The 17,495-nt window shown below is 43.6% G+C and overlaps 1 protein-coding gene across 5 annotated transcripts in view; it reads right to left on the reverse strand.

Moving 5' to 3' along the window:
- Window positions 1-16,541, reverse strand: part of REXO1 (RNA exonuclease 1 homolog) — a 97,564-nt gene extending 81,023 nt beyond the window's left edge. For all 5 annotated transcript variants that reach the window (XR_005010265.1, XR_005010266.1, XR_005010264.1 and 2 more), the window contains exon 1: window positions 16,150-16,541. Coding sequence is in view for 2 of the 5 variants with exons in the window: in XM_036757862.1 (XP_036613757.1) it covers window positions 16,150-16,357 (208 nt within the window). In the remaining 3 variants the exon portion in view is untranslated. The remainder of the gene's footprint in view (window positions 1-16,149) is intronic.
- Between the last annotated feature and the right edge of the window lie 954 nt (window positions 16,542-17,495).

The raw sequence follows: 17,495 nt of genomic DNA on the forward strand, positions 1-17,495 counted from the left end.
ATTAAGAAAGGAGGCTCTTCAGAAAAAGAAATGCTTTGCATACAGCTCAGTTCCAATTAGGAAGGAGTGGCCTTCAGATATACACCTGCTACACTGGGGAGCTTTAAGCGAATGGAGACTTTAAGCTTTTAAAAATTAAAAAATCAAGAGATTCTCCCAACGATCTGAGAGTTGCTGTAGTTGGGAGGACAAGCTACTGGGGTAAGTAAAGAGATTCATCTAGGGATTTTCACCAGGTAGCACTTTAGGAAAACAAGTTTAATTGGACTAATTCTCTGGACAGAAGAGCAAGAGTAGGGTGAAGAAAAAAAAAGAGCACACTGTTCTTGGAGTCAGAGGACCTTGGATTTGCAGCAAGGCTTAACAGCAGTTTCTGGGTCTGTTTCTTTATCTGTAAAAAGAGCAGGGTAAAGATCTAGAAGGGTCCTAAAGATACTCTAATCCAGCTCTCTCATTTTAAAACTAAGGTCCAAGAAAATAAGTGACCTGCCCAAGATCTTTCAGTCAGTAAAGAATCAATCCAGGCCTCTGATTATGAAGATCATTAGAGATAATGAACAGAAAGCACTTGGCAAACCTGAAATTCCTAAATCAGCTCTTTCTACATTGTATCCACTACCGTGGACAAGTCACAGTCTGTCTGGGACTCAAATTTCCTCAACTATAAAATGAGGACCCTGGACTTCCTCCCACCTGGCCTCTGGGGTCCCTTGAAGATCTACATCTATAATGCTCTGACTTCTCAGGGTTTTTATGAGGAAATCACTTTGTAAATCAGGATGAAGCAGTACTCTTGACAGTGAAAGGAAAATTAGGAATCAGGGAGGTCTTGGAAGTGAGGGAAGGAGATAATGAGTTCAATTTTGGACACACTAAGCTTAAGCTGTCTAGAGTACATCCAGTTCAAGATTTCCAATAGGCAACCGGAAATTTGAGACTGGAGATCAGGGCTGGGTAAGTAAATCTGAGAATCATCAGCACAGGGAAAACTGAATCCACAGAAGCTGATGAGATCACCAAGAAAAATAGTACACAGAGAAAAGAGAACTCTGAACAGAGAGCAGGCAGCCAACAAACGTTTATTAAGCTCCTACTATATGCCAGGTACTGCGTTAATCACTGGCAATACAAAAACAGGTGAAAGACAGTCGCTGCCCTCAAGGAGTTCACAATTTAGTGGGGGACACAAGCAAACAAATATATACAAAGAAGCTAGATACAGGATAAATATAAAAGAAATAAGAGGGAAGGCATTAGAATTAAGTGGGGTTGGGAAAGGTTTCCTGTAAAAGGTGGGATTTTAGTTGAGACTTAAAGAAATCCAGGGAGGTGAGTAGTAAAGAGTGGAGAAGGGAAAGTGCTCCAGGCATGAGAGACACAGAGAGAATAGAATGCCCAGAGCTGAATCATGGAGTGTTTTATTCATGGAATAATAGAGGCCAGCGTCACAAAATCAAAGAGTACCTGGATGAGCACAAGGTGCAAGAAGACTGGAGAGGTAAGAGGGAGCCACGTTCTGAAGAACTTTGAACATGTGACCATTCTGTACTCGATCCTTACTGTGTAAGGAAGGTGACATGATCAGACCTACACTTTAGGAAAATCACTTTGGAGGCTGAATGATTAGAGTGGGTAGAGTTTTAAGACATCTACTGAACATCCAGTTTGAGATATCTGAAAGGCAATTGGAGAATTAAGATTGGACAGTAAACAGAAAGGTTAGGGCAGGATAGGTGGATTTGAGAATCATCGGCATAGAGTTCGTCATTAAATCCACAGGGGCTGAAGAAATCACCAAGTAGTTTAAAGAAGAGCGCTCATAACAGAACCTATAGTTAGGGGGTGGCAAGAGCTGGATTAGGATTCCACAGAAGAGACTGAGAAGGAGCATTCTGATAGGAGAACCAGGAGAAAGTGGTGTCCTAAGAATATCAAGGAGGAGAGGGTCATCAACAATATCAAAGGCTACAGAGAGGTCAAGGAGAATGAGAATTGAAAAAAGGTCACTGGATTTGACAAGAGATCTTAGTACCTTTGAAGAGAGGGCTCGGTGAAATCATGAGGTCAGAAACCCTGTTATAAGGAGTTAAGAAGAATGAGAGGAGAGAAAGTGGAGGTACTTACTGTAGACAGCCTTTTCAAGGAATTTAGCCACAAAGAGATAAAGAAAGACAGTTATTAGGGATGGAAGGATTCAGTGAGGGTTTCTTGAAGATGTTGGGGTGAGAGAGACATGGACATGTTTGTAGACAGCAGCGAAATAGCCAGTAGACAAGAAGAGACTGAAAAAGGAATAAAGTGAGGACGGTAATGAGGGCAGTCTGTTAAAGAAGACAGGACATAATGGGATCCCTTCAGCAGGTAGAAAGGTTATTAACCTTAGAAAGGAGTAAGGCCACCTTATATGAGACAAAGCATTTGAGTGATAGATGAGCAAGAAGGGAAAAGAAATTCATGGCTAATGGCCTCCATTTTTTTTCTGTGAAATATGAGGCAAGGTTCTCAGATGAGAAGGTAGGGAGCCATGAAAGGTTTGAAGAGGGATGAAAAAGTTTGGAAGAGCTACTATGGAGAGTGAGATAGTGATTGGATGAAGGAGGCACAGTAGGATTGTCCAGCAGCAATGACAGCCCAGTTGAAGCTGTGGAACAAAAATCTGTAGTACACGAGTCAGAACGGTTGCTCTTCTCCCCCTCTGTTCAGTAGTATGTGTCTAGAAGCAAAGGCAACCAGATGGTAGGAGTGACCCAAGATTCAAGACTGAGGCTTACTTAGCAGGGCACAATCAATAAAATGATCTGGGGCCCAGGGACTTAAGAGAAAAGGCCAGGGTAGAGTTGAACTGGTTCACCAAGAGGTCAAGGTGAGGAAAGAGTGACAAGTATAGGGGAGATGGCCTGGGAGAGAATTGAAATGTCAAGGGATTAGAGGTCATAGTATGGACAAAGAACAAGATTTGGTGTGGAAAGTCAACAAATTATAGTTTGATAAGGGGATTTTGGAATTCTTAAACATAGAGGTGGTACATTTGTAGCTGATGGCAAGATCAAAGGTATAATCATCTTTGTGCATTGCTGAAGTGGAGTGGAAGAGTAAGTCATAGAAAAGGAGGTTGAGGAAATGAATGATTAGAATTTCTGAGGGTAAATGTGTGTTGAAGGCCCCTAATACATGGGCAAGAATTGGCAAGAAAAGAAAAAAAAAATGTGAGCTAACTCATTGAAGAAGGAAGGGGGATGACCTGGAAGTCTGTCCACCACAGCTACCAAGATTTTGATTGGGTAACAGAGATGAGCAGCAAGAACCTCAAAGGAAGAGAGGTTACTGAGTGATGGAGGTAGAGAGAGAAGCTGAAAAAGAAAAGGGAGGAAGGAGTATTCCAATTCTCTGGCCTCAACTAGTGAACTGAGAGAAATGAGGGAAGGTACAGCCAGTACCAGAAAGGGTGGCCAAAGAGCCTGTGTCATTGGGTGGAGCCAGGTTTCAGTAGAAGCCAGGAGATGAAAGGAGAGGGACAGGAAAAAAATTAGGATGAAGGGAAGTTCGTTACCTATGGAACAAGTATTCCAAAGGGCACAGTGGAAGGAGAGGGTGGTGTTTGCTTGGGACTTGTGGGTTATGGGGGAAGGAGGGTGGAGAGGGTTGAAAATAAGGAATCAAGTGGTAGGGGAAATTGGGTTTGGATAATGACCTACAGGGGTTCAGAATCACTGGGATGTGTAGAACCAAGTGTGAGATTGTTCATCATTGAGTGGAAGGCACCACTCCTTTTCCCAGACAGGGAAATCTGCTGGGGAAAAGAGAATAGAATGGGATCATTTGTGCACGTAAAAATGTAAGCCTTGGCAAGGAGAAGGGGCACCTCTTCATGTGAGACAGGGGTAAAGGAGGAAACAGTGTCAGAAGGGACTGCCTTGCCCAAGAAAGGCCCAATTGAAAATGACTAATAAATTTGTAGTAGACTCTATCAGCATATTTTAATGATTTCCTACAGCTTTTTTGTTGTTGTTCAGTTACCACCTCTAAGCAGATGACTGCCTAAACTATATATCCATCCCTATTCTCTCCTGAATTCCAACACCATGTAGCCCATCCTGGTTTATCTTTCCATTTTCTTCCCTCTCCAGGCTAATTTTCAAAACACTGAAAATAATCTTTATAAAGCACAGTTCTAACTATATATGTCACGTCTTTATAAAGTTTCCCGTGACTTTTATGGCAAAATGCAAAATCCTCAACTTAAAACCTAAGGTCCTCCCAGCTTTATTTCATACTGCTTTACAATTCCGCGAATTCAGACCACTTGCTCGGTGTTCTCTGAACATCTCTGGATACGCACACGAGCCATCCCACCTGTCTCGATACATTCCTTGACCTTGAATTTCCCCTTGCCAGTACTTAAATGCTCAGCTCTGACGCTGAGTCTTCTGTGACCCTCCAATGTATTAGTGCTCTTCACCTCCTTTCACTTCCAACCTTGTATATGCAGCAGAATGAAAGCTCCTTCAGGAGAGGCAATGGGGCACAGTGGATAGAAGGCGAGACTTACACTTGAAAGACCTAGGTTCGAATTCTGTCTCCAACACTAACTAGCTTTATGACCATGAGGAAGTCAGATAGGATATTTAAAACACTGTAAACATAAAAATGCTCTATAATATTAATTTATATCACTGAGGACAAGAACGGTCTTGTTTGTGGTTACCCCCAGTACCTTAACCATAGTCGTTGCTTAGTTTGTTAACCCAAAGCAGCCACTTCCAAATAATAACACATTTTAAAGTTTACAAAATGCTTTCCTAAAAATTACCTAGTTACAAATGTGTTAATTCCAACTAAGAGAGATGAACCAATTTGCCCACGGTCACACCACTAGAAAGTGTCAAACCCAAAAGCCAGGTCTCCTTTCTTCAAGCCCAGAGCTCTTTTCACTATTGTTAAGAGATGTCAAAACCAATCATTGGATAATTTGATTTTGTATTATGACAGAATCAGAATTTCACAGACAGAGGTCACCTGAGCCAATATCATGGTATTTTGTGCAGGTACCTCATACTTCTCTAAATCAGCACAATGGAAAAGAGTCAAGTTAAGGAATCAGAAGAACTGGGTTTGCCACTGTGTGACCTTAAGGAAGTCAAGTACCCAGTGGCTGTAAAATGAAAGATGATCACTAAGATCCCTTCCAGCCGACACTCTAGGATTATGAACAAAGAATCAACTTTTCCCTTTCTCAATCTTTAACAGATAGATTAGTGCCAAACAGTACTTATACCTGGGCTAACTGGCTCAAAAGGAAGACTAAGATGGCACCTTAGAGGTAAGTGAGCTGCTTTGCTTCCCAGAAATCAGTCCCAGATAATGCCCTGTGACTCCAGGCTTTAGCCACCAGGGAAACTGGCCATCACTGTAAATCCATCACTATTACAGGCTTACTCAGCTTAGCAACAGTCTATGTCCCTATAGTAACTGCAGCTTTACATCAAGCAGTCTTATAATGGAACATATTTTCCCAGAGAAGAAAGTTTTGTAAATGGCAGTTAGGTTGTCAGGTCAGCTCACAAAAGCCCATTAAATTCAAAATGTAGTATGAATTCCACTCAGCAAACATTATTAGTCTGTAAAGGCACTGTTAATGGAGGGATACAAAGAGGAAAATCAGTCTCAATTTTGAAGGTGCTTACTTTACTACCTTCTTGGTACAAAATGAAGAAACTTGGAGCTAGAAAGGGACCTCGGAAGGCATCTTGTCCAACTCACAAATTCATTCTACAATATTTCTGAGAAAGGTTCATCTGACCCCTGTTTAAAGGTCTCTGGTGACAGCTAATTACATTGTTAATGTTAATTGTCAAAGTTTTCCTTATAACTAGCTGAAATCTGTTTCATGTAACTTCTACCCAATGGTCCTACTTTAGCAATCTGTGACAAAGAAAAATAATTCATATGCCAAAATAGTCACAGAACACATGTTGGTTCTCTACAAGTTAGTCACCGGTAATAATAAAACCACTTATAAGCAAAAGGGGGCAAGGCAGATACCAGGCAAGAGGAAGTTGGCAGGTTGGCACCTGGTTTTTAGGCTCCATAAGCCTATTTTCAGATGTGCTACCGGACCAATGTTAATAATTCTCAGGACTTCATCTGTGTTGTATGCAGCAAAATGCATGTGTCATGTTTAATAATGTTTACCAGTGTTCAGGTATTATTAAATGTGTTGTTGGTAATAAGGAACTGGTCACAGAGTAGGAAGTGTGGTTTATAGTACAAGGGTGACTGGTATTGTGAGAGTTAAAAGACTTAATCCTAAATCTGCCAATAGCCAAGTGACTTTGGGTCTCCTCTCCCTCTCTGGGAAGTATCCTCATCTGTCAAATGACTTTTTTAGCCTGACAGTCAATGTTCTAGGTTCTAACATTCTGTAGTTTTATTTAGAGGTAACATTGTTACCCCCAGAGTTAAAAAAACAACAACAACCCTCTAGCATCTTTAAATACCAATTTACTGATTTAACAAATATTTAGTAAGTACCTATTAAATGGCTAACCCTGTTGAGCAAAGACAATGCCAAATGACAGTGAATTCCATTTATAGAATTACCATCATATTTTATCACCTTAACATCCTTTACAATGGAAATGGCTATTATTAGCCCCATCTTACAGATGAGGAAACTGAGGGCCAGAGAGGTTGTGTTCAAAAACACATGGATTTAGTGGGGCTAGAACCCATGTCCACAGGCTCCTAGTCAAGGATACCACCCATAAGAAATGGTTTAGTGAGAAGATAACTAAAGCTGTAGAGAGAAAAGCTGTGGTCTACCACCATCATCACCACCACTTACTGTGTTAATGTAAGTTAGGCAGTTTCCTCAGTGGGCCCATGAGATAATCATCCCTGCTCTGCTAGTTTCACAGGGGCATTTCAACTAATCAACACAGCACTGTAAGGGGAGGAGGGGAGGGGGCACACAGGGAGATAAATTTAACAAGTTTTAGGGATAATAGACAAATACCTACACTTAGTAACCCACTATGTGCAAGACCCTACTGGGACTACTTAGGAAGATAGGAAGGGGCATCAAGCGTGGGGCCCACCCATCACCACTCTCCTCCCCAGACAACCCCCCACTCCCACCCCAGCTTACACTCTAGCTAGGGAGACAACTACACAAGTTCAACAGTGTTCAAAGGCTTCAAAAGCTCAAGAGAATTCAAGGTTTTAGGAGTAAATGGAACTTTGCGGTTTCAAATGTAAAAATCAGTTTTTTGGGTCACCTGCCCAGTTCTCAACTCTTATTCTTATCTTTTCTGATAAAAGATGGAAAAGAGAAAAATACTTTAGTTTTTGCTTTAAACAGAGAACAGCAAGTCCTGTGATATAGAGGCAGCTAAGGTTGTGCAGTAGACAGAGCTCTGTGCCTGGAGTCAGAAGACTGGACTTCACTTTCTAGCTATGACCTTGGGTAAGTCACTTGACCTTCATCTGTAAAATGGGGATGATAATAATAGCACCTACGTCACAAGGTTGTTGTGAAGATCAAATGAGATACTGGTGAAACACTTTGTAAATCTGAAGCACTCTATAAACACTAGCTGCTATTATTAAGAGCCTTGGGCTGACCCTTTCAGGGGTGCTGGGAGGCTAAAATGAGAATTCATGAAGCACTATGGGAAGGTGAAAAGAACACTAGATTTGGCTTGTTCTGCCACTTATTCGCCATGTGACTACTGGCAAGTGACTTGACCTCTGGGGATAAAAAGACTTAAAGCCTGGGGTTAACCCTGTATAAAATCAGGGAACTGGATTAGAAATTTCTAAGGTCTCTTTCAGCTGTAAATCATATGATCCAATCACCCTAGGTAAAAAGGCTTTAGAAACTATAAAGCACTGTAAAAAACGCATTCTCTTTTCCTACTTTTCCACTTAGTTAAGTATGCTGTAAACGTCTTGGTAACAAGCGTCTGTTTTCTCTCTCTAGTGACCAGTGCTTACATGGTTATGACTTCACATTTACAAAACACCAGAAGAAGCAGCTTTTCCAGAGAAATCACAGGAAAAAGGTCTTTTTCACAGGTGTACAAAGTTCTTCTGAGCCTATGATTTGGATCAGGAGGCCTAGCACCTTTTAAAACTCTTTTCTTCCTTCTCTGGGAGGCACCCATGGCAAATACTACTAGCTCCATATTACTGAAAAGGATAAGGCTCAAAAGATAAAATGAGCTGCCTCTCCCCTCCCCCCAGTACCAAAATGGCACAGAAACTCAGAACACCCAAGAAAAGTCCAGTGCTCTGTGCTGCACTCAGGGTGTACATCCTTCTACCTAAATATGAGGCACTTCAAAGTTTGCAAAGTGCTTTCTTCACAACCCTTTGAGGCAGCTACTACACAATGCCAGCAGCATCCCCATTTTACAGATTAAGAAACTGAGGCTCAGAAAGGTGATATGAATGGCTTGCTCAGGGCTGTGTATGAGGTTCCAACCTAGCTCTCTCCTGACTTCAAGTTCAATGTCCTTTTCAATGCACTACATAGTCATCTGGGTTATCCTCATTTTTACATAAGACACTGAGCCTTAGAGAAGGGAAGCACTTGCCCAGGATCACTCAGTCAAGTTCAGGGCCAGATCTTTTTGCATTCAACTTTGGCACCCCCTTTTCTACCCCTCCCCAGGACCTTAGGTGGTCCTGTCTTAAATCTAGTGAGACAATAGTTTAAAAAGAACAGGCAGCACCATGTTCAGATGCATGGTTCTGGTTTGTTAATGCTTCCCCACTCCCCTAAAAAAAAGCCCAGAAGCCAAGATCGAAATCATTGATTTTTATTACTTAACATTGTGTGCTGGGTGCTGTGACAAAAGCCTCTCACTGGTGGAAGTGTTCAAGTAGAAACTGGATGACCATAAGCGAAGCAGAGACGCTGTAGAGGGGATTCATCCATCAGGCAAGGGGTTGGACTAGATGACTTCTAAGGACCCTCCAGCTCTGTGAGTCTATGATTTTAAAAGCTGCCTATCTATGGAAAGAGGAACATTTAAACAAAGAGCGTACTTGGGACCAAGTAAATTAGGCTTCTTAAGGAAATAGGTTTTGGGCTCAATATGTTGATAAGCTAAGTAAAATGTCACCTGCCAGGAGGAAGAGTGAATAGTGGAAACAATAGCTCAATATGACTTCACAGAATCTCTTCTCCTTAGAACGGCGGCGTCAGAAGGCAGCGCAGTGTAAGAGGAAAGGACGCTTGAGTGGTAGTCTGGAAGCCTAGGCACAGTTCTGGCTCTGCCACGAGTCATCATATGACCTGGGACAAGATCACTCCCCTGACTGAACGTTAGTTTTCAAAAAAATGAGGGGGTCAGAATAATCTCTAAGGTCCCTTCCAGCTCTGACATCCTATGGGTGAGAATCTTCCCTAGCACACAGGTATTGCTTAGTATATGTTTACTGCATGAAATATATACTAACCATAGCAGTTTATAGTTACAAATATTTAATGATTTTCAAATAATTCAGTATGTGGAAAAGCACTGTGAAATATGTGAAATACTATAAAGATATAAACAATTTCTATTAGAGAAGAGCTAATGGGAACATGATTGCTACAGTCAATGCAAAAATCTGAAGCATTATCACATAGAAAAGGGATTAAATGCACTTCTTTTGCCTGCCTCCAGAGGCAGTAACTAAAACCACTGGGTACAATTATAGCACGCCAGATTTCAGTTCAATTTAGGAAATGTCTAACCCTCAGAGCTGTCCAACAGTGGAGTAGGCCGAGAGGTGCTAACACCGAAGTTAAGACAGCCACCTGTCAGGGAGTCTTTGTAGAAATGATTCCTATTCTGAGTAATGACTGGATTAGACTGCATCTACAGTTATAACATCATATCTAGAAGGGACCTTAGAATTCATCTAGTCCAACCCCCTCATTTTGGGGATGAGGAAATTGAAGCCTAAAGAGAAATAACTTCCTCTAGATTATACAGGTAGCCTGTACAAAACTGTGATTCAAACGCAGATCATCTGACTCCAAATTGTTTGTTTGTTTTTTAACCAGGCTATCCCTTCCACTTGTAGAACTCTCATTATTTTTAAAAATCTCAAGTCCAGCTCCTTATCTCCATAATGGCCTAAACTAAAACCACCCAAGATAAATGGCTATCTGAAACCATAGAATATTAGAGCTGGAATATATCTTAGAAGATAATTTAGCCCTCACTCCCATGTGACAGATCAAGAACTGAAGCCCAGAGGAGGAAAAGCTACTTGTCCCCTGACATACAGCTGTTATATGGCAAAGCCAGGACCAGAAGCCAGGTTTTCTGATTTGTAGTCCAGGATTCTCTGCCTCTAACTGAAGGGCATATTAATAGCCAATTCAACCAAAATATATGTATTTCTAGACTTCCTGGAAAAATTCAAACGTGTGACAATTTGACTGAATGAGATACTGTTTCTGTGAGTTGTAAGGTGAATGATGGTTGTACCTACTGATGCAGAATCAGGGCCTCTTAGAGATTCGGCTCTTGAGAATTTCAACTCCTATTAGCAAACAAATCTGTGGTGACCAGAAGACACATCAGAGAGTGAAGAACCGTTCACCTGAAGGTCATCTCTCAGCAGCATTACATGGGAAATTGATTTGTTTTTTATTTTACTGATCTTCAGTGTAAGAATTCCCAAGCCTTTCCGAATGGCATGGTTGAAGCAGCCAAGGGCATCCTGCATGTGCTAGAGAAGGACAAATAATATGTCAGTTTCTACAAAGGACTTACTTAGCTCTGCAGATTTGGGGGAAGTGCATTTACAAGCTATGGCAAAGGCTCCTCTATTTCCTAGAGAGTCCCCTCAATCACTTCCTGCTCCGAGAAGCCACCACACCCTGGTCCCAGGTAGCTCTCTCTTACCTCTTCCTGACTTCCAGGACCCCACCCCCACCCCAGCATATTAGGAAAGAGAGCGAAGAGAATACAGGAAGCACCAGAAATCAGATAAAGATTCCCAATTTAAACCATTACTCAAGGTATGATCAGTGACCCATTTCCAAAATCCTCAAATGTCCTAAGTTCTAGACTCTGGCATGTTTCCTTTGGGCTTTGTTTTTACCCTTTAATGATACTAGTCTGCTCATTTTGAGAAGACTCACAATTCATCTTCAATTAGAAAGCATTAAATCTCAGAAAACTGTTTTTATTGGTCTCTGAAAATATCATAATACAATTTGAAGAAGAAATGATACTATTCTCAGTGAAAACCCCTTAACTATATGCCAGAAATTCAGTAAAGCAATGTGTTCTTAAACTATTCACATCACTGAGGGGCAGCCAGCTATTTTCTGCTAAATGTAGTACCTTGAAGGTTCTGTTTCCCATGCCCCTGGTCTCAAAGCAATTGAGAAAAGTCTCTTAAGAGAAAAGAGCTATTTTCCACCAACTGGATACTCACCCTCCTTCACTTTCCTGGACAAAAGGATTGCAGTGTAGTGATGCCAAAAAGAAGACAATGAATTCTATAGAATGTCACCCCTAGACCTTAAAAATCATCTAGTCCAATCCCCACTGTTTTAAATGGAAGTACCTGACACCCAGAGGGGAGTCTAGCCAAATCCTTACCTGAAGCCCAACCCTCAACAATTAGCCCTCAAATAGTTACAGAGTCTCACACCTTGAACACATCTAGTTGCATGGAGGCATCTCAATCCACTGCTGCACAGTGCTGTTACCAAGTCCTTCCTCTTGTTAAACTAAAATCTTCCCCGCTATCTCCTCAACTAGAGAATAAAGTTCTTGAGAGCAAACCCAAGTTGTATTTGGAACTTATTCAGACCCCTCACAGCACTGAGTAAAGGGCCTTACATGAAGTACAAAAATATTTATAGCTGTGACTAAGACATTCATTCCCTTCTTCATAGGCTCAATTTTTAAATTTAAATAAAAACATCTGTCTTCTAAGATCCTTCTAATCTACAACAAAAGTAGTTTATTCATAAACAGCCTGCTTCCAACAGCACACATACATCTATTTTTCAGAATTTATAATTTTAAATACAGGCCAAATGTCATAGAATCCTTGGTCACTAACATCTGCCTTGAAATTAGGCATCTAATTTCCAAAGAAACATGAACATACAGCTTCAGACTTTATAATACTAGGCTGTCTCAAGCCTTTCCTCACTCCAAGCCACCCTCTACACAGCTTCCAAAGTGATTTTCCTGAAAGCACAGATATGATTGTGTCATTTCCCTCCACAAACTCCAAAGGCTCTCTACTGATTCTTCGATCAAATACAAACTGCTCTATTTGGCACTGAAAACCTTTCCCAGAGACATTCTAAGTTACTCCCCTTTACACACCCTGGCCTTCTTGCCTTTCTCCATACACAATCTTCTGTCTTCCACCTCCATGCCTTTACCCAAGGCGTCCCTCATGCCTTGAAGGTACTCCCTCCTCACCAGAGAAGCCCTAGCTTCTTTCAAGGCTTAGCTCACTCAAGCACTACCTTTTTACATGAAAGCCTTCCTGACTCTACTCAGTACTTTTCTCCAAAAAATTACCTTGTATAAATTTTGTATATATAACTATATATGTACATGTATCCTGTGGCTAGATTGTAAGCTCCTCAAGAGCAGGGGCTGCTTCACATTTGTCTTAGTAATCCCAAAGCTGAACACAGTGCCTGGAACTCTTAATAAATAACCCACATTTACTGTCAGATTTTATGTCACAAACCCATGCAATGATATTTAGTACCCCTGGATTCTTGTGAGGTCTTGAGATGGTTTGTACAAACATTTATTAAACACTTATCTGATGTGTGACCCTGAACAGGTCAATTTACCTGAGTCTTATTTTCCTTCTAAAAAATGAAGAGAACACAATTTGTAGTCCTGCCTTCACAGGGCTGTGGTGAGGAAAGCGTGTGAATCCTTACGACACTGGGCATGTCACACACCACTCCTCACAGTTGAACGTGCATTCATCCTAGACATGTGGCATAGGCTATCAAAGGCACTTGGTCCACCACGAACTCTCCTCCCCTCCACCCCAGGTGGCTGGGTCCCATTTTGGTGATGACCTTCCCTACACATAGACAACAGACACACCATCCATTACTGGGCCATATTCTAAGCCTCCAGCTCAGTAAAAAGCTGCCAGATGTTGCGCTCTACTGGCAAAGCCTTTCAGAAATCAGGATCAATCATGTCCACAGCACGAGGTCTACACCAGAGATAATTTCAAAAATGACAGCTGATTTAAATGAACATATATTAAGTACCTAGTATGGGGGGTGGGGCAAACAGGCAGTGATGGGACATATATTTAAGACTTGTTGTCTGCCCTTAGGGAGCCTAGAAAGGGGAAATAACTATAACCTAAAAGAACAAAGTACTACTTCATCTCAATCAGTGCTAGTCTTAGTTGCATATGCATGGCCAACCAAATCTTCACACTAATTCCTGAAATGTTACTAATGCGACTACTAAGCACATGTTCTGTTTGATCAAACAGCATGTTTTCTCCTATCTGTGCAATGGCATGCACCTAGGGGAAAAAAGATGCAAAAAACCACAAGAATATCACTTTCAACAGTTATCCTGACCACTGCCATTAACGAACAGCTACAATCCACTTCTCAGAATGTTACCTCCTAAGTGACTGCTATCAAATTGAGCTCAAATTGAACTCACTGGTACAAATACATCTATTTCCAGTTGCTCTGATACTGAATTATCTTTGTCAACAGCAGGATTAACTGACTACATGCCAGGGGGTTAAACAGTCATATAGCAAACCATACAGTGGCACCTAAACACAGTATTCGCTATCAGGAGATTCTGCATAGTTTAAAATTACATGCTTGTAGGATTTATTTGTAGCACTGAAAGGGACTTGACAGTATCTAGCCCAACCCCTACCTAAAATATGAATCCTTTCTACATAATCCTTAATAAGTGATCATCCAGCTTCAGCTCAAAGACTTCCAGGAAGGAGAAATTTACTACCCCTGGTAACCCATTTCATTGCTAGAAGGCTCTAACTGTTCTGTTTCCTTATGATGAGCTGAAATCTGCCTCCCTATTAACTTCCATCCATTGCTCCTAGTTCTGTCCTCTGGACCTAAAAAGATTAAGTTCTATTCTCTCTCTGTATAAGACCCCACGTTTCCCAAAACAGATTTAGGTAAATGAGCTGGCTCTTAAGTGCTACTGTACAAGTTACAGAATAGGCATGTATAAAAAGAGGGATCATTTTCCATTTCCATCTCCAACTCACTCCAGAGCTGTAAAAGAAATCATAATCATGAATGATGACTATTTACTCCCAGAAGCATAGGAAAATAGGGAGCTGATGAAAAGAGGGTAATTGGGCGGGGAGTAGTTGGCCTTGACTCATACAAGACAGGAGGCCCTCTGGTGGAGAGGTAACAACTCATTCCTTTGGAGGACTAGAAACAAAGCAAGGCAGTCCTTTGTCATGGTGAGGAGGAAGACCAAGCGTTAAAAAAGAAACTGGTACCAAAGCAGTAAGAGTTATCTCACCAGAGAACTAAGAACTGTCATGGAAATGTGTGGTGGGGAGGAAAGGGAAATATGTATTCTTTAAAAATAAAAGTGAAGCTGAATGCACTTTTCAATATAGGTCAGAAGATATTTCTTTTCTGTAGATGTGAGGGCTCATGAAGAGGAAAGATAAATAAGAGGCTAAAATGGGAAAAGGTGAAAGGGCTGGACCTGGTCTCTTGTAAATGAGGACCTAGAATGATTGGATGCAGCTGTTACTGAGGGGTGAGACAAGGGTGAATTTGTCACTCATGAGATGATGAAACAGTCCCTTAAAAGAAATGTTTGTCCTTTGTGGTACAATGGAAGGCATGCTGGATTTAGAGTGGAAGGACCCAAGTTCAAATCTTATCTCTGCTATTTACTTAGCTGTGTGACCCTGACCAAGTTATTTAGCCTCTCCAAGTCTGTTTTCCCCATCTATAAATAAGTTCTTAGGTATAAGTGACTTCTAAGGTCTCTTCTGGCTCTGAATCTATGATTTTACCATCCTACCATATCTGGGACTTAGGTCATGATCTTTCCCATTCTGGGAGGTCCCGCATAACCTCCTCAAGATATTCCAACCCCCTCAGCCCTTCCCCCCAGCAAAACAAATCCACCCCAAGACCTATTTCAAATCCTACACCCTCTATTAAACTTCCCCTGGTTACTTTAGGTACACTGGCTCTCCCCTTCTCTGCAGTCTTTCTTACATTAGTGGAACACAATAAAATGCTAAATTAATTAACAGATGTTAATTGCCCTTCTTCAAACTCTAAGCTCCCTGAAAGCAAGGACCATGTGGTCTCCTTTCCTAAGCCCCATATACCCCTAGCAATGGGTCGGGTACAACAATAAGTAACTGCCAATAAATACATTAAGGACACTGGGCCTTCTCCTAGTGATGGCAGTGAAGAAAAAGACACCTGACTAGAGAGAAGCAGAGGAGTGGAAAAGAATCCCTGCAAACAGATGGAGAAGAGATAACAGGAAAATGAAAAAAGAAATCTTGTATATTGATGGAAGAGGCCTGAAATATGGATCACCGAAGAGAGGGAAGAAGGGGAAGGGCCTGACACAGGGAAGAAGGGGAGAGGACCTGATACAGGGATGGGGGGGGGGGAAGCTGTCACAGGAATGGGGGGGAGGGGGGAAGAGAAGAGGCCTGATTGGGGGAAGGGAAGGGGGGGCTGTCACAGGAATGGGGGAGGGGATAGAGAGAAGAGGCCTGATTGGGGGGAAGGGAAGGGAGACTGTCACAGGGATGGGGGGGGGGGGCTGTCACAGGGACAGAGGGAGGAGTCTTGTACGGGGATGGGGGGGGGTTGTCACAGGGATGGAAGGAGGGGACCTGGTTCAGGGATAGGGGGGCTATCACATGGAGAGGACCTGATACGGGGATGAGAGGAGCTGTCACAGGGATGGAGGGAGGGCACCTGATAAGGAAGGGGCGGGGGCTGTCACAGGCACTGAAGGAGGGCAAAGGGGGAGGGGACCTGACACAGGGATGGAATATGGAGAGGTGAGAACCTGTAACAGAGATGGGGGGAGGAGAGGGACACCGGGAGAGAGAAGAGGGAAGGGGTCGGACCGGACCGGGCCTTACCTCCCGCACTCCGGACCGCACCCCCGCCGCCGGGGCCGGGGCCGGGGCCGTTAGCGGCTGCTGAGGACGCCTCGCCCCGGGCAGGGCCGCGCTCAGAGCCGCGGTGCCGGAAGTGGCAGTAGGGCCTCCGGCAGCAGGACGCCCCCGCGCCGGCCCCGGCCCAGTAGGGACAGTCGATGGCCCGGAAAAAGCCGGTGGAGCGCAGCATTGTCCCGGGGCTCCACCGCAACCGCCACCGCCGTCCTCGCAGCCCGGGCCGGGGCCCGGAGCTGCCGGAGCCACAGGCCCCTCTTACAGGTCCCTCTTGGAGCTCCGGGGCCCCGCAGGCCGCGCCGCCGCCTCAGCCTCCTCAGCCGCGGCTGCCATCTTGCCGCGCGAGGCCCGCCCCCCCCGTCCCCGCCCTCTGCGAAGGGCCCCTAGAGGACTCCGGACGCGGCGGGGCTGCCCTGAGGCGCGCCTGAGCAAAAAATCAGGCGCCCTCCGCTCCTGGGGGCGGGGCCGGGTTTCTTCCGCCGAACCCGCCGCGCGCCCTCTCCCCAGGATCCCTCTCGCACTATTGCCTAATTAGCATTTATTTGAATGTCTCCCCGAGCGCCCCCTCTGGCTCGTGGCGGTAATGGAGCCCGGGAAATTCAGAGGCTGCGGGGGCGGGGTGGCGATCGCCGCCCCCAGACATAAGACCGCCAGGCCCCAGGGTGCTATTAGAGGGGGACACTGCTTCGTGGTAGAAGAGGGGCCACTAGAGGGTGCAAATTCCGAAGAAAGATATCTGGGCTGGGAGCCAGGACACCTGTGTACTAGCACTAGATGGTCCTCAGTAGCCTTCTCCGTAAAATGGGGACAGTAAAGTCCTGCCCCTCCCCCTTCCATGAGAAACTCAGAGCTAGAAGGAACCTTAGAGGCGATCCAGACCAATAACCTTATCTGAACAGAAACTAAGGCCCAGAGAAGGGAAGTCACACAGCAATCCCCTTGCAAAGCCAAGAAGAGGGTCCAGGTCTTCTTGCAATGCCGAGCCTAGGGACTGGCTCTGTGCTGGAGATCTGGCTCCATTCAGTTCAATTCAGTGGATATTTATTAGGCTGGTGACAGTGCAAACTGGCCCCCTATTTCATAGGATTATAGGGTTAGAACTAGAATGGACGGTGAAGGCCACTGAGCCTCACCCCCTTATTTTACAGATGATAAACTGGGGTACAGTGTTGTTCAGTCGTAGCTGACTCTCCATGACTCCATTTGGGGTTTTCTTGCCAAAGATACAGGGGTGGAAACTGAGGCAAACAGGGTAAAGTGACTCGCCCAGGGTTACAGAGCTAATAAGTGTCTGAGGCTGGATTTAAACTCAG

This window comes from Trichosurus vulpecula, chromosome 1, assembly GCF_011100635.1.
Source record: "Trichosurus vulpecula isolate mTriVul1 chromosome 1, mTriVul1.pri, whole genome shotgun sequence".
Taxonomy (NCBI): domain Eukaryota; kingdom Metazoa; phylum Chordata; class Mammalia; order Diprotodontia; family Phalangeridae; genus Trichosurus; species Trichosurus vulpecula.